This window comes from Microtus oregoni, unplaced genomic scaffold, assembly GCF_018167655.1.
Source record: "Microtus oregoni isolate MIOR12 unplaced genomic scaffold, Mior012 000003F_ref0000135, whole genome shotgun sequence".
Classification (NCBI taxonomy): domain Eukaryota; kingdom Metazoa; phylum Chordata; class Mammalia; order Rodentia; family Cricetidae; genus Microtus; species Microtus oregoni.
The window spans coordinates 36,236,715-36,264,572 of NW_024543062.1; the positions used below are offsets into that span (position 1 = coordinate 36,236,715).

Genomic DNA, 27,858 nt, shown 5'->3' on the forward strand with positions numbered 1-27,858 from the left:
GTCATTCCCTCAAAGCATTTGAAACTCTGATTATCAGCCTAGGGGAACAACAGAAAGATGCTTCAGTTCCTCAGCCGATGCTGAGAGATAACGCTATGGCTTTGTGAAAGAACACACTTTTAGGATGGCTAGGGAAGTTCAGGTGTGTCTCCACAGCTCCGCGCTCCGGGGTGCAGCCTCCGCGTCCTCCCCGTCCGCGGGTCCCCGGGCCCCGAGGCCGGCGACCCGAGCTAGGCCGCCGCGGGGGAGCTGCTTGCCGGGCGCGGGGAGTGGGGGGAGGCGTCCTGGCGCAGGTGAGCGGGGCGTCTCCTCCACCCTCCCGGGCCCCGCCCTGTGAGCCTGCGGCAGTGAGGTCACAGTTCTGAGGCTCGGTGTGTGCCTGTGATGTCAGGGCTCTACCCGGAGAGACCGTGATGTCACCGCAGGCCCCGAGTGGCGGAAGGGCTGGGAGGACCCGCGGGGAGAAAAAGGAAGTTCAGTCCTCGCAGATTTGAACCGAAATCGTGGATATCAGCTTCATAGAATTTGAATGTAATAATTGTCAGGTGTTTAAACTTCATTTCAGAAAGCATCGTTAGTGTCAATTTAAAGGACATTTGGTTTAGAAGTAGAGAAATTGTGGGAGATCTTGAGGGGAGGCGGGAGAAGGGGTTTTGGGATATTCACTGTGAGTGTCTTTCAGGAAGCTAAACTCAGTTTGATGGTTTGATAACAGCAGTTGCTGGGGAGGGGTGAGCGGGGGCAGAACCAACTGGAGTGCTGATAATTCCGTTGGCTTTATTTACCTTTTTCTGGCTAGTGATCTGCTTGTTAGCCTTTTAGTTAGCGAATGGCCGTGGCAAGCAGATCTTAAACGAACTTTGTTTTATAAGAGCTCTTTTTAAATAATAATCACCTGAGGATTTAATTTATCCAAGTGCTTATCGCCCCCCCCCCCCCCCATGAAGGATAATTGGAGGTTTTCTGTGGTTATGGCTCAGCAACAAGACTTTTTTATTTTTTTGCTTTTTTTAAAAAAAACAGACTGGGCTGTAACTTAATATAATAACACATCTGAAGATTGCCTTTTGGGACTGGTAACTAAAATTTCATCAGTAGTGCTTTGAATGTGAAATTATAAATTTTAGGAGATTTTGTGTATGATGATTTTCTTGGCTTTGACCTGCATAGAAGCTGGCGTGCTGAACTAACCTGCAGGAGACATTCCAGAGACTCAGTCCTTTCAGCCTTTCTTCCTTCTAGACTCTTGTTCAAAGGTAGCAGACTTAAAACCGAAGCATGCTTACAATTAGGGTTCTCAGAAGGAAGCCTTCATTGGAACTGTCTGTGCCTCCTCATGCACAGTTACTTGCAATAGTAGGGTCCCCTCTTTCCAATACTTTCTGCTTCCCATTTGCTCTTCAAATATTTGCATTTTTATAGGCAAATATATCCTTAATAACTTTTTTTTGACAGGGTCTCACTCTAGCTCTGAGTGGCGTGGTACTTGCTGTGCTGTCTAGGCTGTCCTTGAACCCTCAGCCTGCCCCTGGTGTGCTGGGATTACCTCTGCGTGCCATCACACCTGGCTCCTTGAAGACTTTTAATGGCTTTCTGGATTTTGCATCAGTATGCAGATGAAATGCAAATTAGCACAGGAAATGAAAGCAAAAATTATCTGTTAATATTGGATTTGGATGTGTGTCCAGAGAGACAAGTCTAGGGTCTCCTGCAGGAATACCGATCGGCACTGAGCTACATTCCCAGGCCCTGACTGTTGGATCTGACTGGCTGTCAGTGGTTCTCAACCTTCCTGATGTCTCAGCCCTTTAACACAGCTGCACATGTAGTGGAAACCCCACCACAAAGTTATTCCTAATGCCGCAGCCCTTTAATACAGCTGCTCGTGTAGTGGAGACCCCACCATAAAGTTATTCCTTTGCTCCTTGATAACTAATTTTACTACTGTTATGAATTGTAAATATCTGGTGTGTGAGCCCTGTGAAGGGATCGCTCGCTCTGTGTAAATGGACACTGCTAATATAAATGGAAGGGGTGGGGTCAGTGTAAACGGGAGTTAAAAACCCTGTAGCTGACTGCTGTGCTTGCCAGTGCTTGGCCACCTCACTGTCTATCTTGCTTTGGTGTTAGTTTTTATTTTTACATGGAAAGAGAAGAGTTACTGGGTGGAGAATGAAAGTCTTAGTGTGTTCTGATGTTACTAAGAAACAGTGGTGGGCACAAGAAAGCCGCCTGCATGTGTGTCATTGCATAACAAGCCATGACTATGGAACATTTCTATAACCTGCTTCTGCTTCGGTGCTTCTCACCCACGTCTTGCAGTTTTTGGTCCAGGAAGCAGCTTTTACTTAAATGGTTTTAAGGAAATTGGAGATTAAGCTTATATTTTTAAAAGACATTTTGTCATTTAGTTCACTCACAGAATTTGAAGGAACTAAAGCATCATTAGTAATGTGGCATCTTTGTGACGAATAAGGCAATATTGTGAGCAGAGTGTGCTATTAGACAGGAGCAGATGCAAGGCCATGGAAGGGTGCTGCTTATGACTTGCTCCCCGGGCTTGCTCGGCCTGCTTTCTTGTAGAACCCAGGACCACCAGCCCAGGGATGGCACCACCCAAATAGATTGTGCCCTCCCATATTACTAATTAAGAAAATGCTGTATACAGGCATGCCTATGGCCTGATATTATGGAGGCATTTTCTCAGTTGAGGCTCCCTCCTCTCAGGTGACTTTAGCTTGTGTCAAGTTATTATAAAACTAGCCAGCACACTGTCCAATGTGGTTAATATTATTCTATGGAAACAATAATTTTAAAGATTATTAAAAATTAGTTTATTCTCTGACTTGAATATAAGTATTGGAAATCGGGGATTTTTTTTTAAATTGACAAGCCTGTAGGTTGCTCTAGACTAGTATTTCAACCTCAAAGTTTATGTACTTTCTGGTAGGTACTTCAGTCATAATTTCATGTAAAATATAATTTCTGGTAAATTTAAATTTTCTTTATGTTTATGGTGTTTTGCCTGCATGTCCTGTCCTACATATCACTGAATAATTAAGCTACCCTCAAGAACCAACTATAGGTTATACATGAATAAACATCAAAACACATAAGAAAAAGAGCTTTTAAATTTAGCTACTTTAGACTTTTACTTTATTCTTTCTTCCACTTTAAATAGGGGCAGTGATATATGCTCAACTTTCAGCATCTTCAGTCCAAAGTGCTGGACTCTGGGAAAGATATCAAGGGACTGAAGAATAGAGAATAGAAATGAGGGAAAGAAAAGAAAGCAAAGGGAAGAGAAGAGTAAGAGAAGGATGGGGTAATGGGGGAAAGAAAAACATGGAAGGGTAAAGAGAGGGAAGTACAGAAAAAACAATAGAAGAAAGGGCTGGACAAATAGGTATATGGAGAACAAGAAGAAAAAGGAGATTTAGTCCAGAGTGGGGGGGCAGGAGATCTAATCTAGAAAACACTGGCTCTATTATTTTAAGTTGGGTATTTGACAGCTGGTATTTGAAAAATAAGCAAATAAAGAAAATGGATTTTCAAAATCAGTGTGTAAATTCGCATGTATGTTTAAGATGATTTTATATAGAAAAAAATTCCCAGAGGAATACTCTGTATTGTTCTTCATTTTCATTAAAAGTTATTGTTCTAGGATTCTGAATTGAGCAGCTGTTGGTATATGTGTCTCTTGCCACACTCATAAAGGGATCTTATGTTCAATAACAGACTATAGCTCACCTCGTCTATGGTTGGCTGCATTATTTATATATAACTTTGTAGCAACTTTATATGTGAAAGTCATACTTTGATCTCTCCATTTTTAGTTCACAGCAAACAAGACTTTTCATTCTAAATAGTGTCATTTACCTAGCAGCCTTTCTGCCAGAGATGTTTTATTTCAGCACACTCATATGTGAGAACTGTGAGAAGTTTCCTGTTTAAACAGGTTATCCTGAAAGCTAATCTGATTATGCTGAGAACTTACCTGTGCTCCCACAGCTTATTTCCATATGCATGTATAGCTCAGAAATGAAAAAAAAACTTTAGTATATATGCATAGGATTCATTTATCAGTGAAGTGAAATTAGCAAATTGATGATCATATATCAAAAGTTACAATGACTGAGTGTAAATTTTGATTGAGAACTGTTCTTCTGACACTAATACCTTCTGATTCTGATAGCCTTCACATCACAGGGCACTGTGGAACCACAAGATGAAATTATTTTATCCACACATTTTGTTTTAAGACATGCCCTATATATCTACCAACTGTTTTTATGAACACTGATTTCTTGGATCTTCTTGGTAGAAAATGGAGCCTGAAGTCATAATGTCAGAACAGTTTACTCTCCCATAAGGAAGACAAAACAGTGAGTGTTCTCCAACCTGGCTGCATGGAAAAGACAATCCAACTCTTTGTTAGAAGTTATCTGTAAGGGAAACGTATTTTGGAGTGACTTTTAGTAAAGGGGATAGGTTCATTCAAACCAAACTGATAAAATACTAATGCATTTCAAACACAGCTCCTACAAAGGTGCTAACTATCCATGGCTAGACAGATTCTCATGTAGAGTAGAGGAGTGAATCAAGTGGAACTGCAGCACATAGAACAATTTAGAAATCCACACAGGAAAAAATAATATCACTCTGTTGAAATAGTTTGGTTTGGGAAATTGAGAAGGAATGTAAATATATGATCTCTTTGCAGGATAAGAAATTTCCTTTCAGAAAAAATACTGTAGCCACTATGTGGGTATTATTGGGCAGTAGACACTCTGAGGAAGTCACAGAATACATACAATTACTGCAGGGCCTAAGCAAATCTTACTCTGGGTATTATGTTAGGACAGAATTCCAAATGAGACAAAATGTAAGAGTGTTTTGTCTATAATTATATGCAGCCAATCACTGATTCCTTCTTTAATTCAAGGTGGCTTTATTGGGACCATGGAGTGACTGTGTAAATAATTCTTCTGCAACATTTGGTCCTGGATGAACATTGGAAGATTGTTGGATTCTTGATCCCAATTATTAATAGTCCATCAAAATAATAGAGAAAGGCAAAAAATATTCCAGCCTAGGAATTTTATGTAGTCACTGGTACTTTCCATTATTTCCATTTCATTGTTCTTTAAGATCATATAGTATTTAACTTATGTTGTAAATCTAAGAATGTGCATTGACCTATTGTAGACATAAAATTATTTCCAAGAATCTCTTCTTTTAATTAATGAAAAAAAATTCTGCTCTTTTCCCTTCCCTTTTCCCTCCCCCCACTCCTTTCTCTCTCCCTCTCCAGTCCGAAGAGCAGTCAGGGCTCCCTGCCCTGTGGGAAGTCCAAGGTCCTTTCTGCTCCATCCAGGTCTAGGAAGGTGAGCATCCAAAGAGGCTAGGCTCCCACAAAGCCAGTGCATGCAGTAGGATCAAAACCCAGTGCCATTATCCTTAGCTTCTCATCACCCTCTTTTTAAAAAGTTGACTCATTGTCCAGTCCTCCATAACACTGAATAATTAAGCTATCCTTCACAACTATAGAAGAAAGTATAAAGAAACTAAAAAGCAAAACTGCCCCTCCAATGAAGTGGTATGATAAACAGCTATTATAAAATCCATTCCATGTTAAGATAAAGAAAATATGCCTCAGGAAGTTAATTTTTTATAGAAATTTAAGTTCTAAAATCAAATTGAATTCCAAAATGCCAACATATATTAAATTATAAAGTTTAATATACTTCAACAAAGTATACTGTGTTGGCTCTTAGTCCTCTCATATTGAAAACTCAATTATTGAACAGAAGGAAGATAGATAAAAGGAATAGTTTTTAAGATTTGTAGAGAGTAGCAAAATAGAATTGATAGCTAATGCAATGAAAACAAAATTAGGAGCGATAATGGCTTTGTCCATCTGGCATACTGTGTAGAATCCATGCCTGATTGCTATAGAACTCAAATAAATGTCTGGCACTTTTCGTATCTTGTTGGTATAATTTCAGAGATTTTGAAACCTCTTGGGAGTAATTACTTTACAATTTAAAAAAGTGTGGAGATTATAATTGAATGTGCAAATATAATTTGATTATCAGGTTTAAGTTCCTAAGACTTCTAACATAGAAACACACAGCTGTTAACATAGATATTATATTCCATTCTTGAACTGGATTTAAGTACACTTCTATATCACTTTTCTGTTTTGGCCAAGTATTTACTTTCATGATTATGTGTCAAGTAATCAATTCTAAATCTGATGTCCAGATTCTTGGATTTCAGTGGTGGAGTCAGCAAGGGCCAGGGAGTGAAAGAGAAAAGGTCAGAGTTGAGTCAAAAGTTTTGGCTCAGTGCTAGTGAGTCTGTAGACTGGAGGTTGGTAGGATACAGATTGGCTCTTCATAGTGACTGCTTAGTAGGAGCAGTGGGAGAGTTCCTTTAAAAAAAGAAAAACCAACAGCCTCAAACTTTGGAGGCAGGGAGAGAGAGTCCGACTTGGATTTTTTGTAACTCCAAAGCCACATCTGCTCCACCAAGGCCACACTTAATACTTCCTTAAATAGTTCCATGAATAGGGACCAACCAGTCAAATATATGAGTTTAGACAATCATTCTCCTGCCAACCATCATAGACACGTAACTGAAGATAAACAATGCTCTCATTCTCAGAGTGAACTAGAGCCATTCTAGGGAGAACCCAGGCATATATTCCTTAAAATCTGGAACTTCCATGAAAATCAACTGCAGATCTGGGTCTTAGTTGTATTTCCTTGCCAGACTGTATACTCCTGGTAATGCTACACTTGCTTTCTCTTTCAGTAATTTTTAGAACATCAAGGATACTTCAGCATCCAAACATATTTAATTTGACAAAAAGAGAACCAGGAGTAAACACATCCATGTGTCATCAAAATTGGACACAAAACATTACTATAGGAAAAAGACCTTCTTCCTGACACATTAATATACCAGAGAGGCCCAAGGTCAGAGAAAAGGGGAACCATTAAAATGAAGGCTAGACCTGGGAGAAAAAGAGGAAGGAGGCACCATAATATGGATATATAAAATGAGAAAATGTATATTTTTAATATGGGAAAATAAAAAACAGTAAATACAACAAATAAATGAAACAAATAAAGAGATTATGTGAAATAACAATTTAAAAAAGGATGAACAATACTTTGAGAAGGAAAGAAGGCATATGGGACAGGTTGCAGGGAGGAAAGGAAATTGGGAAAAGATGTAATGATACCATACTAATGTAAAAAAATTAATAAATATTGTCAATAGATTCTAATTTGTATATGCTATATTTTTGCAATTATCACTCATTCACTTTTTGTCAACTAACAATTTTGGAAGGCCTTTATTATATCTATATAACTGATTGTGAAAATTTCCAAAAATAAATAATGCTTTTCTTTTTTTGTTAAAGAAAAACAGGGGCTGGAAAATTTGGTAGCTCCTACATCAGAAAGGGACACTTTAAAAAACAAACTAAATGAAGAGATGCCTGATATCAACCTCTGACCTCTAGATGCATAAAGAACGTACTTGTGCCCCTACCCCTAGTAGGAATCAAAGAGGAATAAGCTTTGGAGAAACCAGGATTGTCAATCACAAGGGCACAGTTTCTTCACTAATTGATGTCTAGTCACCTGAAATGAGAGGGTGAAAAGTGATCGATCAACCTTGTTATTTCTTCCACCTGAATTTCCTTAATATTCTGAGCATTTTTTAGCCATATGGTGAATAGAACACATTCCTTTGAAAGAGGTCCATGTACTTTACATCCTCCAACAGTACTCTACCCATAATACAGATGCTTCTCTAGGCCCTAGCCTTAGCTCTCTTTATCAGTCAATAAAATTCATTCTTACTGTAAAGATCACAGACCACAAGTTCAGTTTTTAAGTGTGTAATAAAAGTAAACCCAAGGTCAGTCTCTGGAAGATTTCAACCAAGTGCAAGATGGCCTCTAGTTTCGTTCTTCATATATTGCAGATACTCCCACCACTGTCTGTAGAATGAGAGGTTTGTGTGTGTAAGGCAGTGAACCAGCATGCTCCTAATACACACATACACAGACATAAACACAAAGAAAGTCACTAAAATGCAGAAAAATGTTGCTGTTCACAGACCAAAATTCATATGATATGTTGAAAACCAGGAGAAATATATGAAAAAGATGTTAAAGTTTTATAAAAACACAAAACAAAAAAATGAAATGTCTGGTTTATTACTGGGTTATCATACAATTAAAAAATAAGAACCCCCATCATATTAGAAAAACACAGTATCACATCTATAAGTTAATTTTTAGAAGTATTTTCCTGGTCAGTGTTTGTGTATAAGTTCCATCTCAAGCCCCCTCCTCTATGAGTTGCTTCAGTCTAGACTCCACTCTGAGAAAGCCTGCCAACTATGACCCCTCCCCAGAGATTCTCATGACCACAGGGTATTTAAACAGCACCTTAGAGAACAAACACATGGTTTTCAGGTCTTTCTTCCTGGCTCCTCTCTGGGGGACTGGAAAGCCATCTAGTAGTGTTGGTATCCATTAAACCTGGGCTTTTTCTAATTTGGTTCGATTTGGTCAGATTTGGATTATTGCATTGGTAGAGAAGTTTATTGGAGTGCAAAAACTTCAGTCAAAAGTTGTAGCTTAGTAGGAAAATACTTGCTTAAAAAGTCCTATTTTGTCCTCAGTAACTCTTCAGTAAATCAACCAATAAAAGTAAGCTATTTTTTTTCCTTTTAAGACTAAACTTAAACTCCTGGGTAAGGGTTTACTTGCTTGCTTTTATGTCTAAATAAAATAATGTAGGGCTGTTGACATAGTTCAGTGACAGAGTATTTGCTTATCAAGAACAAGATCCCATGTTCAATGTTCTGTACTATAAAAAGAACAAAATTCTTAAAGTATCTACTAAATATTTGAGAAAAAATAAAATGTTTTTTCTTTTAACATATGTAGTTTTCTACTAAAATACATGTTTGTTCCAAATAAATGCCTTAAATTTGTATTGTGGATTAAATATTAACACATATCTGAGATTTGTTAGACTTTTTTACAAATCCAAAAGATGGGAAGAGAAAGACCACTGACCCAAAGAATCATGGCCAAAGCAAACAATTAATTAAAGCAAGCTTTTATATTCATGTACATGGGCTACAACTCTCCTGCTTAAGATGGGGTTCAAGAGGTCAGCATTAGGTGTGATGAAAACAAGGTTTTTATAGCTCAGGTGTAAAGTGTTTCCAAACAGGGGATTTGGCTGGCAAAACAGGCAGGATTACAGCATCGTAACATAAGCATAACAATTTAGTCCCTTCTGAAACAGGTTGCAACCTGAGCAAAACAAGGTGGTCATAAAACTTTTTGAAACAAAAGTCAGGTTGAAAGAAATAAAGTCATGAATATTGTTTACAAATAATGAAAGAGAGAATCATTTGTAGTTAAGGTTACAAATATGACATAGCCTAACCATGATGAAACAGGTTTAATCAAAAAAGGAATGAACCTAATTTGCCTTTACTATAAGATAGCTTTTAACTCTAAGTTGGATGCAGACAGGTTCTTCACAATATGTACTGATTTACAATCCTACTAATAAGTATGGACCTTCACTACAAAACTCACATCTATATATAATTTTGTTGAAATAAAATTTTTATGCTTTTTTATTTAAAAATTAAATTTCAATTATTCATTAAAGTCCTTTTAATGTTAATTTTTATTGTGACAGATCAAGCATTACCTATCATATATTCAAATTAACTATACATTAAATATTGGTACTCTTTTATATTGATTTTACTGAGCTATGCGTTTTTCTCTGCTTGCCTCCCTTCTTCACTTCCCTTATACCCTCTCCCATGGTCCCCATGCTCCCAATTTATTCAGGACATCCTGCCTTTTCCTACTTCCCATGTAGATTAGATCTACATATATTTCTCTTGGGTCTTCATTGTTCTCTAGGTTCTCTGGGATTGTGACTTAAAGAAATGCTCAACATCCTCAGTCGTTAGAGAAATCAAATCAAAACAACTCTGAGGTTCCATCTTATACCTGTAAGAAAGGCCAAGATCAAAAACACCGATGACAACTTATGCTGGACAGGTTGTGGGCTAAAGGGAACACTTATGCATTGCTGGTGGGAATGTAAGCTGGTATAGCCACTTTGGATATCAGTCTGGTGATTTCTCAGAAAAAATAGGAATTCCAGAAGACCCAGCAATACACAATTTTGGGGTATATACCCAAAGGATGCTCAATCATACCACAAGGACATACATTTAACTATGTTCATAGTAGCATTGTTTGTCATAGCCAGAACCTGGAAACAATCTAAATGCCCCTCAACCAAAGAATGGATGAGAAAAACATGACACCTTTATACAATGGAGTATTACTCAGCAGGAAAAATAATGACATCTTGAAATTTGCAGGCAAATAGATGAATCTAGAAAACACCACTTTGAGTGAGGTAACCCATACTCAGGACAAACATCATATGTACTCACTCACTTTAAAGAAAAATATTCTTAGAGAGAAAAAGAGCCTTTGTGTGCAAAGAATAGTCATGTGAATCTGATGACTTCCCTGGCATCCTGTGTTCCATAACTAGCTGAAGGGACTGAGTAAGAGGGATTGATAAAGCTGCTGCCTGCCTTTTTTTTTATTTAATTAAAAATTTCCACCTTCTCCCCTCCTCCCATGCCTGCCATTTTTTAAGCAGATAAAATAAAATTATTTATTGTCTCTGAGCTGTCAGGATTCTTCCACAGGAAAAGAGATTGGCTTTCATCACTGTCCTAAGTCTAAAGCAAAAAGAGTGGCCACTTAAATTACTGTGATCTGTTTAATAGGAATTGTCTTTGAGAATGTGTGCCATAGGTCAAAACTAATTAAACTGGATGTTAAAAACACAGTGCTCATATAAACGTTCAATCCTGCCATTTCATCCCTGTTTTTAACTAATAGAAATAAAAAGAAAAGTAAATTAACAGAAATACAAATATATGAAACAAAACCTAATGAAAATACAAGGAAACACAGGCAAAGTCCATTGAGTATTTTTAACAACATAATAGAAAACTAATATATGTGGGCAGACATATAATAATATACACAATTTAAAAACTGTCCTAGGAATCAGGACTAAAAGTGACTTGGTCTATAAGAACCCTATCTTAAGAAATACATAGAGCACATTACATCCACACATATGTTTTGCCATGAATAAGTGATACTTCCTAACCACTGACTATATACAGAACCATTAAGATGAATTCTAAAAACATTCCAAGTGCTGAAATTATCTTTATTCTAGGCTTATCAAAATAATAGCTAGAAAAATAATTAATAGGGCTGCTATACTAAAAAAGCTAATAATCATAACATACAATATAATAAAAATAATGAAAATCTTATATATCAAAATATAGGAAATATATGCCATCTGAAGATCAGATTCCATGCATTTCTCTAGCTAAACAGGCATCATGTAAGCTACTCCAGTGGCCAAAGAACTGTGTATCAAGCATCTCCTGGGTAAGAAGAAAATATTAATTAGGGACTATCAAGGTGGTCAATTACATACTTATATTACCATTTTACATGCACAATCCCTAAAGGTCAGCATTTCTCCATGTTTTCCTGCTGTTTATTTTAGCCTTTGGTTTGGCAAAAGACTGTGAAGTGCTATCCCTTGGTAATGCCTAATATTTCATTTAATCAAAAATTTTATTTTACAATGCAGAAAAGGAATGAAAGCAGAAAAAGACACAATGCCTAATTCTAGAATTAAGTAGAACTGAAAATTTTCTGTAAATGAAATAAAATTACAATTTTATATTTCCATAACTTATAGAACTATTTTAAACTATCTCTACTTAAGCTTTATTCCATTACACCCAAAATTACATATATTAAATAAAAAATGCACTTGGATTATTTGGATCTCAATTACTAGGCGTAAAAGGCACTTCCAGTTTTTGAAACTTTTAGTAACAAATGAATCTGTAATATTTTAAAGCACCATTTTTTAAAAAAATTCTACTTTAGGATCTCATTTCAAGATGTCCAAAGTAGACTTTAAGTTTAATGATTACTTGCTTAGTAGTCAATCTGTTTTTAAATTTTATATTTAATCTTCTCAGAAGGCACCATAACTAGGCACTGAATTTCAAACTTTTACTACATTTCTTATTGACAGTTTTTCTAATAAAAAAATTGCTGTAGATATTTGCATTGTGTCTCAGATGTATGAATGTCTGAAGTTATATTAGAAAAATATAATTCATGTATATATGAATTTGATCATTAGGTTGACTATCTTCAAATTACTAACATCTAATCACATTGGCATAATCACATCTATTTTATATGGTTCAGAATATCCCTTATATACCCATTTTGTAAATAAAAAAGAAATATTTTATATTTAACTAATAAAATTTGTTTTAAGAACCTTTTAAATGCTAGATGTTCTACAAGATTTGATGTATAAATGGTGCTATAATACGTATCTTGTTATATGTGCTCAATGTTTTTCTATATGGGATAAGATTTTTCAATGTAAATGCCATGCCCAAAGCAAATTTTGATGGTAGTTTAAGGAGGAATAAAGTAGCAGAGTCATCTTGCTCTTATTAAAGATACTTGCTTACATTCCCAAAGAAATCGACAATGGTTTACTTCTTGTTATACCTCCAAAAAGTGTTCACTTTTTGTTATTGTATTCACTAAGACACAATACTGAGGCCACTTCTACTTAATTTTATATAGTAGGTTTATAGTGTTTTTATGTATTGTACCATGGCATACTTTTAAAAAATTAATGCCCTTAATTCTTTGAGAATTTTATATGATGCATTTTGATCATATTTAACTCCCTTCTTCTCTCAAATCCTTCCCCACCAACCTACAGAAGCAATTTTATTACACACATTCTCTCTTTCCTTCTTTCTACTCTATCTCTCCCCTCTTTCCCTCTCTCCATCTCCTTCTCTCCGATGGGTGCAGTTTGTTTTGGGCTACTACTTCTGGGAATGCAACTTCTCTTGGAGCAGTCTATGAAGCAGGTCTCACACTATTAAAGAGGACAGCTAGCAGGTCCTCAGCTAAAGGTGGTACCTCATGTCCATGTCCCTGCCTCTGTGCTTTTTTAAAAGTCCTAGCTGCTCTTGCTGGTCTAGACAGGAGCTATTTTCTATTTTCCCTTACTGACTCTAAAACCCCATATATATACACACACATACAGAGAGAGAGAGGGAGAGAGAAAGAAAGAGAGAGAGAGAGAGAGAGAGAGAGAGAGGGAGAGAGCTTTAATCCAACCTTTATTTTAGTATAAAAGTTGAGATTTGAGACGCGGCAGAGCGGCAGCGGCCAGACGCGGCGAAGCGGCGGCAGACGCGGCGGAGCAACACCGCATACAGGAAGAGGCTTTCGGGAACCGGTGCAGCGGCAGACCCAAGCGGCGGGGACAGGCGTGCAATAAGGAGAGCAGATCGCCCTACTACAATTGAATCAAAGAGGTAGGCCTTTGGTTGGCCAGGTCACTGGCACAAGGGGAGCCTGGTCCTGTCCTGAAGATCCTTTGGAGGGGTGAGAGGGTTCTTGGCCTGCAGCAGGAACCATGAAAGAGAGTGAGGGCATTTTGTAAGCGGAGCCCTTGGCCAGCAGGGAAGCCTGATCCGGTTTTTAAAGGACCCATTGGATAGGATCAATAGGAGGAGATGGGCAGGCGCCAAAGCAAGAATTCACCCAATAATCTGAAAAACAACATGAAAACACCAGAACCCAATGATCTTACAACAGAAGTATTTGAACAACCTAACACAGAAGAAGTGGAAAAAATCGACTTTATGAAGACAATAGAGTCCCTTAAACAACATGTAAAAAATGCCCTTATAGAAATGGATGAGAAGTATAACAAAAAGTTTGAAGAAATGAGTAAATACGTACATGATACCCTGGGAAACCAAGAAAAAATGATCAAACAGGTAATGGAAACAGTTCAAGATTTGAAAACTGAGATGAAGGCAAAGAAGAAAATACAAACTGAGGACCAACTGGATATGGAAAATCTAGGCCAACGAGCAGAGTCTACAGAAACAAGCATAATCAATAGAATACAAGAGCTAGAAGAAAGAATCTCAGATGCTGAGGACACCATAGAGAAAATAAACGAACAGATCAAAGAAAACAGCAAAGCCAACAAATTCTCAACACAAAACATTCAGGAACTATGGGACACAATAAAAAAAACCAAACCTAAGAATAATAGGAATAGAAGAAGGAGAAGAGTCACAGCTCAAAGGCCCAGAAAATATTTTCAACAAAATTATGGAAGAAAACTTTCCCAACTTAAAGAAAGATATTCATTTAAATATTCAAGAAGCATACAGAACACCAAACAGACTGGATCAAAGAAAAACGTCTCCTCGCCATATAATAATCAAAACACAAAATATACAGGTTAAAGAAAGAATATTAAGAGCTGCAAAAGAAAAAGCGCAAGTAACTTATAAAGGTAAACGGATCAGACTTACACCTGACTTCTCTATGGAAACTATGAAAGCCAGAAGGTCCTGGATAGAGGTTCTGCAGAAGCTAAGAGACCATGGATGCAAACCCAAACTACTATACCCAGCCAAGCTATCGTTCATTATCAATGGAGAAAACAAGACATTCCAGGATAAGAACAAATTTAAACAATACGTAGCCACAAATCCAGCCCTACAGAAAGTAATAGAAGGAAAATCGCAACCGAAGGAATCCAACACTGCCAACAATTAGATGCCTACAATAACCCAGGCATCTAATGACCCTTCATGAGCACATCTCAAAGAAGGGAGACACACAATCTCTACTACAAAAGCAAAAAGAATAACCAGAGTAAACAACCTCTGGTCATTAATATCACTTAATATTAATGGGCTCAATTCACCTATAAAAAGGCACAGGCTAAAAGATTGGATGCGAAAACAGGATCCAACATTCTGCTGTTTGCAAGAAACACATCTCAACCACAAAGACAGGTACCTACTCAGAGTAAAGGGTTGGGAAAAGGCTTATCAAGCAAATGGTCCTAAGAAAAAAGCAGGTGTGGCCATACTAATTTCTAACAAAACTGACTTCAAACTAAAATCAATCAGAAGAGACCGAGACGGTCACTTTATACTCATAACAGGAACAATTCATCAGGAGGATGTCTCAATCCTGAATATATACGCCTCCAATATAAAAGCACCTACTTATGTAAAAGAAATATTACTAGAACTCAAGGCAGACATCAAACCACACACACTAGTAGTAGGAGACTTCAACACACCTCTCTCTCCAAGGGACAGGTCCATCAGACAGAAACCTAATAGAGAATTAAGAAAATTATTGGAGGTAATGAAGCAAATGGACTTAACAGACATCTATAGAACATTCCACCCAAATAGGAAAGAATATACCTTCTTCTCTGCAGCTCATGGAACCTTCTAAAAAATTGACCACATACTCGGAAACAAAGGAAACCTCCACAGATACAAAAAAAATCAGTGTCCACCTGTGTCTTATCAGATCATCACGGATTAAAGTTAGAAGGCAACAACCACGCTGCCCCCAAAAAACCGACAAACTCATGGAAACTGAACAGTCAACTACTGAACCACACCTGGGTCAAGGAAGAAATCAAGAAAGAAATTAAAGTCTTCCTTGAATTTAATGAAAATAAAGGGACAACATACTCAAACCTATGGGACACAATGAAAGCAGTCCTAAGAGGAAAGTTCATAGCACTAAGTGCCCACTTAAAGAAAACGGAGAATGCATACATTGGGGACTTAACAACACACCTGAAAGCTCTAGAAAAAAAAGAAGCAGACGCGCCCAGGAGAAGTAGAAGACTGGAAATAATAAAACTGAGGGCTGAAATCAACAAAACAGAAACACAGAAAACAGTCCAAAGAATCAATGAAACAAAAAGCTGGTTCTTGGAGAAAATCAACAAGATCGACAAACCCCTATCCAAACTAATTAAACGACAGAGAGAGAACACGCAAATAAATAAGATCAGAAATGAAAAGGGGGACATAACCACAGACACAGAGGAAATTCAGAGAATCATTAGATCTTACTACAAAAGCCTTTATGCCACAAAACTGGAAAATACAAAAGAAATGGACATTTTTTTAAATAAGTACCATATACCAAAGCTAAACCAAGACCAGGTGAATGATCTAAATAGACCGGTTACTCGTGAAGAATTAGAAATGGTTATCAAAAATCTCCCTTCGAAAAAAAGCCCAGGACCAGATGGTTTCAATGCAGAATTCTACCAGAACTTCCAAGAAGAACTAATACCTATACTCCTTAATGTATTTCACAATATAGAAACAGAAGAGTCATTGCCAAATTCCTTTCATGAGGCTACAGTTACCCTGATACCAAAACCACAAAAAGACCCAATCAAGAAAGAGAATTACAGACCGATCTCACTCATGAACATCGACGCAAAAATTCTCAATAAAATACTGGCAAACCGAATCCAAGAACACATAAGAAAAATTATCCATTATGATCAAGTAGGCTTCATCCCAGAGATGCAGGGCTGGTTCAACATACGCAAATCTATCAATGTAATCCACCATATAAATAAACTGAAAGAAAAAAACCATATGATCATTTCATTAGATGCTGAAAAAGCATTCGACAAAATTCAACACCTCTTTATGATAAAGGTCTTGGAGAGAATAGGGATACAAGGGTCATACCTAAATATAATAAAAGCTATTTACAGCAAGCCAACAGCTAACATTAAACGGAGAAAAACTCAAAGCCATCCCACTAAAATCAGGAACACGACAAGGATGTCCACTCTCTCCATACCTCTTCAATATAGTGCTTGAAATTCTAGCAATAGCAATAAGACAACATAAGGAGATCAAGGGGATTCGTATTGGAAAGGAAGAAGTTAAGCTTTCGTTATTTGCAGATGATATGATAGTGTACATAAGCGACCCCAAAAATTCTACCAAAGAACTCCTACAGCTGATAAACACCTTTAGTAATGTGGCAGGATACAAGATCAACTCCAAAAAATCAGTTGCCTTCCTATACACTAAGGATAAGGAAGCAGAGAGGGAAATCAGAGAAGCATCACCTTTCACGATAGCCACAAATAGCATAAAATATCTTGGGGTAACCCTGACTAAAGAAGTGAAAGATCTACTTGACAAGAACTATAAGTCTTTGAAGAAAGAAATTGAAGAAGATACCAGAAAATGGAAAGATCTCCCTTGCTCTTGGATTGGGAGGATCAACATAGTAAAAATGGCAATTCTACCAAAAGCAATCTATAGATTCAAAATCCCATCAAAATTCTTCACAGATCTGGAGAAGACAATAATCAACTTTATATGGAAAAACAAAAAACCCAGGATAGCCAAAACAATCTTATACAATAAAGGATTGTCTGGAGGCATTACCATCCCTGACTTCAAACTCTATTACAGAGCTACAGTATTGAAAACAGCTTGGTATTGGCATAAAAACAGAGAAGTCGACCAATGGAATCGAATAGAAGACCCTGACATTAACCCACAAACCTATGAACACCTGATTTTCGATAAAGGAGCTAAAAGTATACAATGGAAAAAAGAGAGCATCTTCAACAAATTGTGCTGGCAAAACTGGATGCCAATCTGTAGAAGAATGAAAATAGATCCATATCTATCACCATGCACAAAACTCAAGTCCAAATGGATTAAAGACCTCAATATCAGTCCGAACACACTGAACCTGATAGAAGAGAAAGTGGGAAGTACTCTACAGCACATGGGCACAGGAGACCACTTCCTACGTATAACCCCAGCAGCACAGACACTAAGGGCATCATTGAATAAATGGGACTTCCTGAGGCTGAGAAGCTTCTGTAAAGCAAAGGACACTGTCACTAAGACAAAAAGGCAACCCACTGACTGGGAGAAGATCTTCACCAACCCTGCAACTGACAAAGGTTTGATCTCCAAAATATATAAAGAACTCAAGAAACTAGACCGCAAAAGGCTAATCAACCCAATTATAAAATGGGGCACTGATCTGAACAGAGAATTCTCAACAGAAGAACTTCAAATGGCCAAAAGACACTTAAGGTCATGCTCAACTTCCTTAGCGATCAGGGAAATGCAAATCAAGACAACTTTAAGATACCACCTTACACCTGTCAGAATGGCTAAAATAAAAAACACTAATGATAGCCTTTGCTGGAGAGGTTGTGGAGAAAGGGGTACACTCACCCATTGCTGGTGGGAATGCAAACTTGTGCAACCACTCTGGAAAGCAGTGTTTCGGTTTCTCAGGAAATTCGGGATCAACCTACCCCTGGATCCAGCAATACCACTCTTGGGAATATACCCAAGAGAGGCCCTATCATACAACAAAAGAATATGCTCAACTATGTTCATGGCAGCATTGTTTGTAATAGCCAGAACCTGGAAACAACCTAGATGCCCTTCAACGGAAGAATGGATGAAGAAAGGATGGAATATATACATATTAGAGTATTACTCAGCAGTAAAAAACAAGGACTTCTTGAATTTTGCATACAAATGGATGGAAATAGAAAACACTATCCTGAGTGAGGTAAGCCAGACCCAAAAAGAGGAACATGGGATGTACTCACTCATATTTGGTTTCTAGCCATAAATAAAGGACATTGAGCTTATAATTCATGTTCCTAGAGAAGCTAAATAAGATGGTGAATCCAAAGACAAACACATAGGCATCCTCATGAATATTAACCTTCATCAGGTGATGAAAGGAGACAGAGACAGAGACCCACATGGGAGCACCGGACAGAAATCTCAAGGTCCAAATCAGGAGCAGAAGGAGACGGAGCACGAGCAAGGAACTCAGGACCAAGAGGGGTGCACCCACACACTAAGACAATGGGGATGATCTATTGGGATCTCACCAAGGCCAGCTGGCCTAGGTCTGAAAAAGCATGGGATAAATCCGGACTAGCTGAACATAGCGGACAATGAGGAATACTGAGAATTCAAGAACAATTGCAGTGGGTTTTTGATCCTACTGCACGTACTGGCTTTGTGGGAGCCTAGGCAGTTTGGATGCTCACCTTACGAGACCTGGATAGAGGTGGGCAGTCCTTGGGCTTCCCACAGGTCAGGGAACCCTGATTGCTCTTCGAGCAGATGAGGGAGGGGGACTTGATCGGGGGAGGGGGAGGGAAATGGGAAGCGGTTGTGGGGACGAGGCAGAAATCCTTAATAAATAAATAAATTTAAAAAAAACAAAAAAAAAAAAAGAAAAAAAAAGTTGAGATTTTGGAAAGGAAACTTGTGGGTTTGGAAAAATTGGTCTCTGGTATTTGGTTTGGAATTAGAAACCAAATCCACTACTGTGGTGACAACTGATCTCTTCATATTATCTTTCAAAGCAGAATTCCCAGCAACCAACTTATTCCCACATTCTTGTCCACATACAATGTGACAATAAAGAGACCTTAAAAGTTGATTCTATATCAGCTCAAAACAATTATTTGTACAAAACAGAGAAGTAAAGCCCTCAAATAAAATCACCTTGAGAGGGGAGTTTGGGCTGCTAATTCAGGTTCTATAGAAGTACATAATATTTTTCTGAGGAGAAAAGAATTGATTCCCAAACAACATGTAACCCCTGTAGATGCACATCACAGACTAAGTATCAGTGGTGCAATGGGTTCTGCTTCTGTAGAAGCAAAGAAAAACTATGCTAACAATTTTAATGAACGTGTCTTTTATGTATGGCCCTGCAGTATAACCTACTTAGAAATAGTATGTGTGATGATGAGCCTACTTTTTTGTTTTTTTAAAAAAGTAACACTTATCTAGTTTTGTAGTACAAAACTAGGGTTGGTAACATTTGGTAGCAGAGAGAGCCATCAAAATTCTGGCTATGAAGGGTTATGGCTCTTCATCTTACATTTGGATGTAGTTCAGAAAGCTGATAGCTTTTGATTAAGTCAAACTGTTTTGAGTTTTCCCCACTGATTCCAAAGTGAGAAAGTACTGTAAGGAGAAATATCTTAGTGTTTAAGATATGTTTTTAAGGGGTTCAGTGATCACCAAGTCTAAGAGGTCTAATTTATTTTTATAGTAACTGTTTATTATTATTTTTATTAATTATTATATTTTTCAAGACAGGATTTCTCTGTGAAACAGTCCTGGCTCTACTAGACCTTGCTTTGTAGACTAGTCTGACTCGTGAACTCCCAGAAATCTGCCTGCCTCTGCCTCCCCATTGTTAGGATTAAAGGTATGAGCTACCACCTTGCTTTTTATTTTATTTTTAAACCAGATCTTATTATATAGCCCTGAGTAGTCTGTAATTTAATCTGCAGGCCAGGATGATCACAGAGATCTACTTGCTCTGCAACCTGAGTGCTGATATTAGTCATTGCTACTTCTATAACAATGATAAATTCAGTATCTATATTTACCTCCTTCTAAATAAGTATTCAGATACCAAACTATCTTATTAGCCCTACTTCCTGACAGAATTAATTTTGAGAGAAATCATACCTTCTGAATCCCTAGCACTGCAAAAGGAATGGATACCTATATTTTTCTGATGAAGCACATTGACAAAAACGTTGAGCCATACATGTAATTATGAAAAGTACAAAACACAATCCAACATGATGTAGGATTCCCCTCCATATGTTGTGAATACCATTGATTAATAAAGAAACTACCTTGGACCTGCACAGGGCAGAATAGAGGTAGGCAGGGGAAACAAAACTGAATGCTGGAAGAAGGTGGAGTTGAGGAGACACCATGTAGCCGCCAGAGAGGAAAGACACAAGCTGCCAGCTGGAACCTTGTTGGTAGGCCAAGAGCCTCATGAGGATGACAACGGGTGGAATCCTTCCAGAATAATATGGTATGATGGACCAAGACCCCAAGAAAGGTCACTGTGAACAGCCCCCAATTACTTTGCCCAACAAAAAGTAGGAAGCAGTTTGAAAAGAACTATGCCCAAATTCCCAAATATTTTTTTTTATAAATTTTTGCTTACATTTATGAGAGGATATGCTATAGATATGAATACTTTGCTTTGGTATGGATCTTAGTTTATTGATACGAATTTAAGGTCAGTTCTGTTTTAAGTATATTTCTGTTCTTGATTAAGGTATTGTGTTTGTGCAGTTCATTTAAACATTTATGTATAGTTAAGAAATATGGGTTAATAGTCATTTCTAATAGTCAAGTTTGTAATCATGTTAGGTTTTCTAGATATATAGAGATGTATTTCAGTTAGATATTCTTCAAATATTTCAAAAATCACAGAATATGGCATTTAAAATGTTTTAAGAACTTTGAACTTTTCATGATAGTGTGACACTACTTCAAGAGGATGATAAATATCGAAAAGGCTCCTCGTGGAGTTTGTCAGCCATTTGGGCAAGAAACTGCTCTTGCCTGGACTGCTTGATGTTATGCTGTATAAACTAGACATGCAGGAACCACAGAGAGATGACTGGTAAAACTGCCTAAAGGTGAGATGATCCTTTGGGGTTCCTGCTTCATGAAAGAGTCGGCCAGACATTCTGCAGACAAAGGACATTGACAAACTGACAATATAAGTGAATCTTTCTTTGAAATTTCTTGCTTCATAGAAAAGTCTGCTGAATACTATGGACCTGTAAGCTGAAGATGGGTACCCACAATGTTACAGAAGAACTTTACCTGACAGTCCATGCCATGAGATGTCTCTGTCAATTCAAGAGTTTTGGAGGTTGCTGACAAAGACTTCCTGTTAACTTCGGTAAAATTGTATCCGTCTGGAGTTTTTGATGGAGTTAAAGAATAGATAGTTAATAGTTTTCCTTAGTTATGATAAAAGACAAATTAGATATACTGTAATTCTTGCTTGATACCTGTTTTGTTGTATGTAATTTTGTTATGTTAAGTTAAAACATTCCTTTTTAGACAGAAAAATGGAGATGATGTGGGATTCCCTTCCATATGCTGTGAATAACATTGGTTAATAAAGAAGCTCTCTTGGGCCTGCACAGGGCAGAATAGAGGTAGGTGGGGGAAAGTAAACTGAATGCTTGAGGAAAGAAGTGGAGTATCCACCAGATGGAAAACACACAAGCCATCAACTAGAACTTTGCAGTTAGGCAATAAGACTTGTGGTAAAATATCATAAAATATAAATGGATTAACCAAAGATATAAGTGCTAGCTAGCAATATGCTTAAGTGATTGGCCATGAAGTGGTGTAAATAGTATAGCTTCTGTGTGATTATTTTGCAAATCTGGGCTGCCAGGAAACAAACAAGTGGCCTTCGTCGACACCAACAGAGACTTAATTGTAAGAATATGTAAAATCTAAACCTAATGCATTATCAAATAAATAAAATAGGAGACAAGTTAACTATTGGGTAGACATATAACACACAAATTTTAATTAAGAAGTATGGTCTATATACTCTATATTAAAGTTTTTAAAACAAAGTTTTTGAGGTGAATAAGAAAAGACAACAAAAGACTTTGACAAATTCAGTCAAGTAAATTTGAAAAATTAAGAGAATAGATTCTTCAAAATATAATTATCTAAAGATAGTTAACCAGAAATGCAGGAGTAAATAAAATAAGTCCAGAAGTACAAGTAATATTTATATGGTATTATATTTCCATATATAAAGTAAAATGTCCACATGGTTTTATAAATGAGTCTAAGCTGATATGTGAATATTAGAGTATTTCAATTTACAGTCTTCTAAAAAACATAAATGTAGACCATCCCAATTTACTTTATGTGATGAGTATATTGTTGATTTGAACAGTATACAGGTCAATTAATATTTATGCAAATATCTTAACTAACCATTACAATACAGCAATAAATACAATAAATAATTCCCAGACTGTTTTTCATAAAGATTAAGTTAGATCGAATCTTTAAAAAAAGTATTTTCATTCGTTACAATAAATTAACAGATAAACAGCAAAAATTATGACTAGATAGTCAGGGAAAGGCAAAAATATTCAATCAACTTTATCTTGCACTCATGGTAAATCTCAGAATAGGTATATAAAGCAACACTACATCTTAATAAGGAACACCTGTAACATGTGCAGAGAATGGACTATAATCAATTGTGAAATATAAGAAGCCTTCCATAAGCATCTACTGTCACAAAATCTACTTAGAATCTTACAAGAAGCCATAAAAATAAAGCATATTAAATGCTTTAAAACTCAAAAGAAGAAAATGTTATTATCAATAAACATACATGGCAATCCATATATGTTTTAAAGGAATTTAGGATTACAAAAGTAGTAAGAATATTTCATAATATTCCTAATAGAAAATAAACAAAAAAATCAATTGAAAGTTTTATATTCTAGCAAAGTTAAAAGTATACAATTAAAAATAAATATCATCTACTATAATAATAGTATCCTGGATGCAACCATATAAATTCTATCAAAAGACTGACAAATAGTAAAAGGAAAGACATGTCATATATACAAATTGGAACTAATTTACTATATATTTCCATACTACCAAAAGTAATGTAATGAACTTATTAGTAAGATGCATTATTTTTACATTGTTAATGGAACTTTGCAAACTTAATGCTAAAGTGAATGTCAAATAAGTGCTTAAAATGAAGCAATACAATGAGAAAGAAAATAAATATTCTAAGTTGTCAGATTTCAACCATACCAATACGAATAGTAATTAATACAGTGTGGTATCATCAATGGCCTAATCCAATGATGATGTACATATCACATTAACCAAGAAAAGTTTAGTAATTTGTATATATGCAATAGTTGTGTACATGAATATGTATATAGTCATACAAACATATAATATTCACACTATTTTAAACTGTCTAAAATAGTTTTAAATGTAGACAACTGCAATAATATATTTCAAAATAAAAGCATGAACATGAATTTAATGCTGAAATTATACAGCTTACACTTTTGACATAGAATAAATGTAAGATACTGTACCCATTGTACTTGAATTTAGAAAGTTCTATACTTAATATATTACAAAAATAAATACAAAATGTCATGGAAAAGTCATAAAAGTCAAGTGACAGATACTGAAGGGAAACTAAACAAACTGTCTTTTGAAGTTTGAATACACAGAAAGCAATACTTCAAAAATAAACATATTAACCAGAAAGTGTGATTTTGCTTCCTTGTGCTGCTCAGTATATATTAAATTATAAAAATGTATTGTCCTTGATCTACATATTTTAGTTCTATATGTTCTGGAAATATTTGAGTATTTTATTATTGTGAAATTTATATCACACATGAGTTTGCCTTCTTTTTGAGCATAGCCCTTTCTTTCTCTTAGAGAACTGTAGGTGATTACTGAGAACATATTTTTCTATTAATTTTCACACTTTGAAATATATTCTTATTGACTCCAAGGAACTCAGAGCTAGAAAACTTTGACAGAGAACATCACTCAATAAATTATATGAATAATGTTTATAGAAGTTTCCCTCTTCAATTAAAAGAGGATAAAGAAAACATTGAAGCAAAACTTGTGAAAATTTACTCTGCCAGTCACACACACAAAAAAAGCCTTGCAACTCCAAGTTAATGGAGCTTTCTGAGTTTTGTAATGTGTATTTATTGTGTCCAATAATGAGATATTGTAGATAGTTTTATAGCTGTTTTAAAAGAGAAATCACTTAATTTCCTGCTACTAAGGAAGGAAAGGAGGAAGGGAGGCAGGGAGGGAGGGAGGGAGGGAGGAAGGAAGAAAGAAAGAAAAAGGAAAGAGAAATAACTAAGTGTGTGAACATTTCAGTTTGTTTTGGCCATTATAGAGATTTGTGCACTTAAACCAAGTGCAATTCTATTGCATTCTACATACCAATAAATTAGGGAGAATTCTCAAGATAATTAGTAATTGAAAATTAACAGCAAAACTATCATACTTATATGGAATGTTATTGACTATACATTTGATATATTTAATGGAAATTGTTAGTGATTTCATAATTTGGTTGTATTTTTTCTTTAAAACAAATGAAACTTTCCTGAAAGTTTTGTGATATAGAATATCAAGGTACCAAATCAAAATAGTTCAATTAAGCTAAGAACAGCAATGCTGTAAAGTTCCACACTTGAGCAGTTTTACAATAAAATCTATCTCCTCAATTAAAATGCAGTAATAAATGATCATATATTAAAAACCAAGTATCAGTAAAATATGATGGTAATCTTTCAATATAGTAAAATAAGGATTAAAGTATAATCTCTACCATACCACGCCTTGGTGAAGTATTGTTTATGTATGTGTTAGAGACTGTAATTCAGATAATTTGCCTTATGTGGTTCCTTTGACAGTGTGGAAAGTCAGTATTGTGAGCTGAATTGGCGCTTTAAAATGGAAAGACATCAAGGCTGCCTAGTGTGCATGAGGTTTTTTCTTTCTCCTTAAACAATAAAGAATAAAGTATAAAGTCCAGCATTTTAAGAAGGAAGGAATAGAAAAATGTGGGAGAATATGACACATCTGGATAATCAGAAATCCTGAAATATTTGAAATCTAAAATTAGGATTAACACACTTGAATTAAGACAGTCACAACAAAAGAGGCAGAGAGATACAGAACTAGTTGAAAAAGCATTAAATAAGAAAGCAACTGCAATGGAAAAAGTGCTTAGATTATAGCTTTTTATGAGTTTCATCTACTCTAATATTTCAAGATCTTTTAAAATAGTTTAAATTATAATGTGAGCATGATAAGAATAAATGCTAAATAATTGTTTCCTGCCTTCTTCTTTCTCTCTCACTCCATAAATTCCTCCCCCCTCCGCTTTCTCATTTTTTCTCTTTTCCCTTCTAGCATTGTGCACAAAACAAAGAATAAAAAAGTAAAACATTTTATATATTAAAAAATAATTTTTACATATAGGGTTAACTGTTAGTCACATATCATAGACTTCAAATTAGTATAGGCTATTGTAAAGGAAGATATTTGAAAATTCTGATTAGATGGTTCCTCCCTTGTCGTCTATAGTACAGTTTTCATAATACATCCCGTGGACAGAAATTTAATGCTGGGTATTATGGCTATTTGGAGGCACTTGTGGTTGTGAGGGTATTAAGAAAAGAAAAAAATGAATTAAGACATACTTTATACTGCTATTACTAGAAAGTTCATCCTCCCCTCAACCCCATCCTCTCAGCAATTTTCTTTACCAAGAATCCTTTGATAATAAATGTTTGATCCATAATCACATGTTAAATTAGTTGGGTAGGAGTGTTAAATAACTACCAATATTTTTATTCAAGTGAATCAAATATAAATTCTAGCACCGGAAAAACTTCCTCTGTCAGTATTTCAATAAAACACTCATCAGTTTTAATTTGAGAAAATCATTTGACTTGAATTTCAATTTTTTTATATATAAATACCACAAAGAATCTTAAGGGTTGTATATATGTTACATATGGAAATATTTTTAGTTATTATTCCTGAATGTAAACCTACCAGGAACCAGGGGATGGGTGTAAAGTGCACATGAGCATCATAGACAGATTCTTATTATTTAAGGTTATAGAGCTTAGAATAATGTTAGTAGAGCAGAAGGAAGGTTGGCCATCACTTAAGTGAGGGATTTCCAAGTCTATTAGGTGAATTTGCAGACATGGGCCTTAACATCAAACATGCCTGCATTCTCCAACTTCTATTCATTTAGTGTCACAAAAAATGTCATGGACCCAAAGACATAAAGAGTTGCATGACAAAATTATTTCAATCATAGCCAAATTGCCTTTAGCACTTCATTTTTATATCATTGGGGAGTCTTACTTATGATCTTACTCTGTTTTCTTACCTGCGTGACTGGAAAAATGTATGAAACACCAAAAAAAAAAAAAAAATAAAAAACCTAAAATTCCTATGTCTATAGACATCACTGAATCCACTTTGAAAATTGAATGAACTAAACACATTGCTTATGTTAAATACTACATAAATCCAAATAATTGTATAGTGCAAATACCAAGGCTAAGGATGTATTTGCAAAATACATCTACAAAATTGCCTGTCATCAAAATTAAAGTCATTTAGATCTTCCTAATTGTTTGGATTTTTTCCTGCTAAAATAATGTAAAATAAATAGAAACATTAGATAATTTATTTAAAATAAATAAACAAGAAATGGTTCAATACTCAATATCCTGGCATATTTGAGAATATTAAGTATACTTATATCTCATTGCTATTTTCTTCTATATTTTTCTTCATCATTAAAAGCTTTCCCAGTTATAATCAAAGACTGTATGTAAAAACTGCAGTGTATTACTCAAAATAGATAGGCACCATACATCAGGAATGTACATACATCATAATACACAACTTTTCTGATCAATGATATCAATTAAAAGTTCAGTCAATGAGATTATAACATGACATTATGTGGACTATTTAACACGTGCTAATATGTGAAAGAAACAAAAATGGTTCTTTGAAGACAGTTGCATAGGGAAGCTGGATAGGTCCTGACATCTCTCAAAACTTGATAAAACATTGTTTTATTCTTAGGAGGCAGTTAGTTCTTACGTTTGTCTAAAGAAACCAAATGTGTGATTTTGTGTAATCAAGGCCTAATATGTACATGTCATTGCATCCTCTTGATAAAAATCATAAATTTAAGCATATTCATAAATTTAACAACCAGGATTTAAAAAAAAATCAACTCTAAATGAGGTTTAGCTTGAGGATAGGTTATTTTCTATTATCTAGATTTGAATACTGTATGATTAATGTTTCCCTACTTTATCAGTTGATCGCCTAATTTTC

At 35.8% G+C, this 27,858-nt stretch overlaps 1 protein-coding gene across 3 annotated transcripts in view; it reads right to left on the minus strand.

Annotated features, from left to right (window-relative positions):
- Window positions 1-7,614: 7,614 nt before the first annotated feature.
- Dsel (dermatan sulfate epimerase like) overlaps window positions 7,615-27,858 on the minus strand; it is a 28,501-nt gene continuing 8,257 nt past the window's right edge. The window contains exons 3-4 of one of the 3 annotated variants that reach the window (XM_041648278.1): window positions 21,748-21,842; window positions 7,615-8,020 (exon numbers count right to left, since the gene is read on the minus strand). In XM_041648278.1, coding sequence (XP_041504212.1) covers window positions 7,979-8,020; window positions 21,748-21,842 — 137 coding nt within the window. In that variant the 3' untranslated portion in view covers window positions 7,615-7,978. Of the gene's footprint in view, window positions 8,021-10,428; window positions 11,554-21,747; window positions 21,843-27,858 lie in introns of those variants that run through there. The other 2 variants (XM_041648279.1, XM_041648277.1) reach the window with 2 other exon arrangements.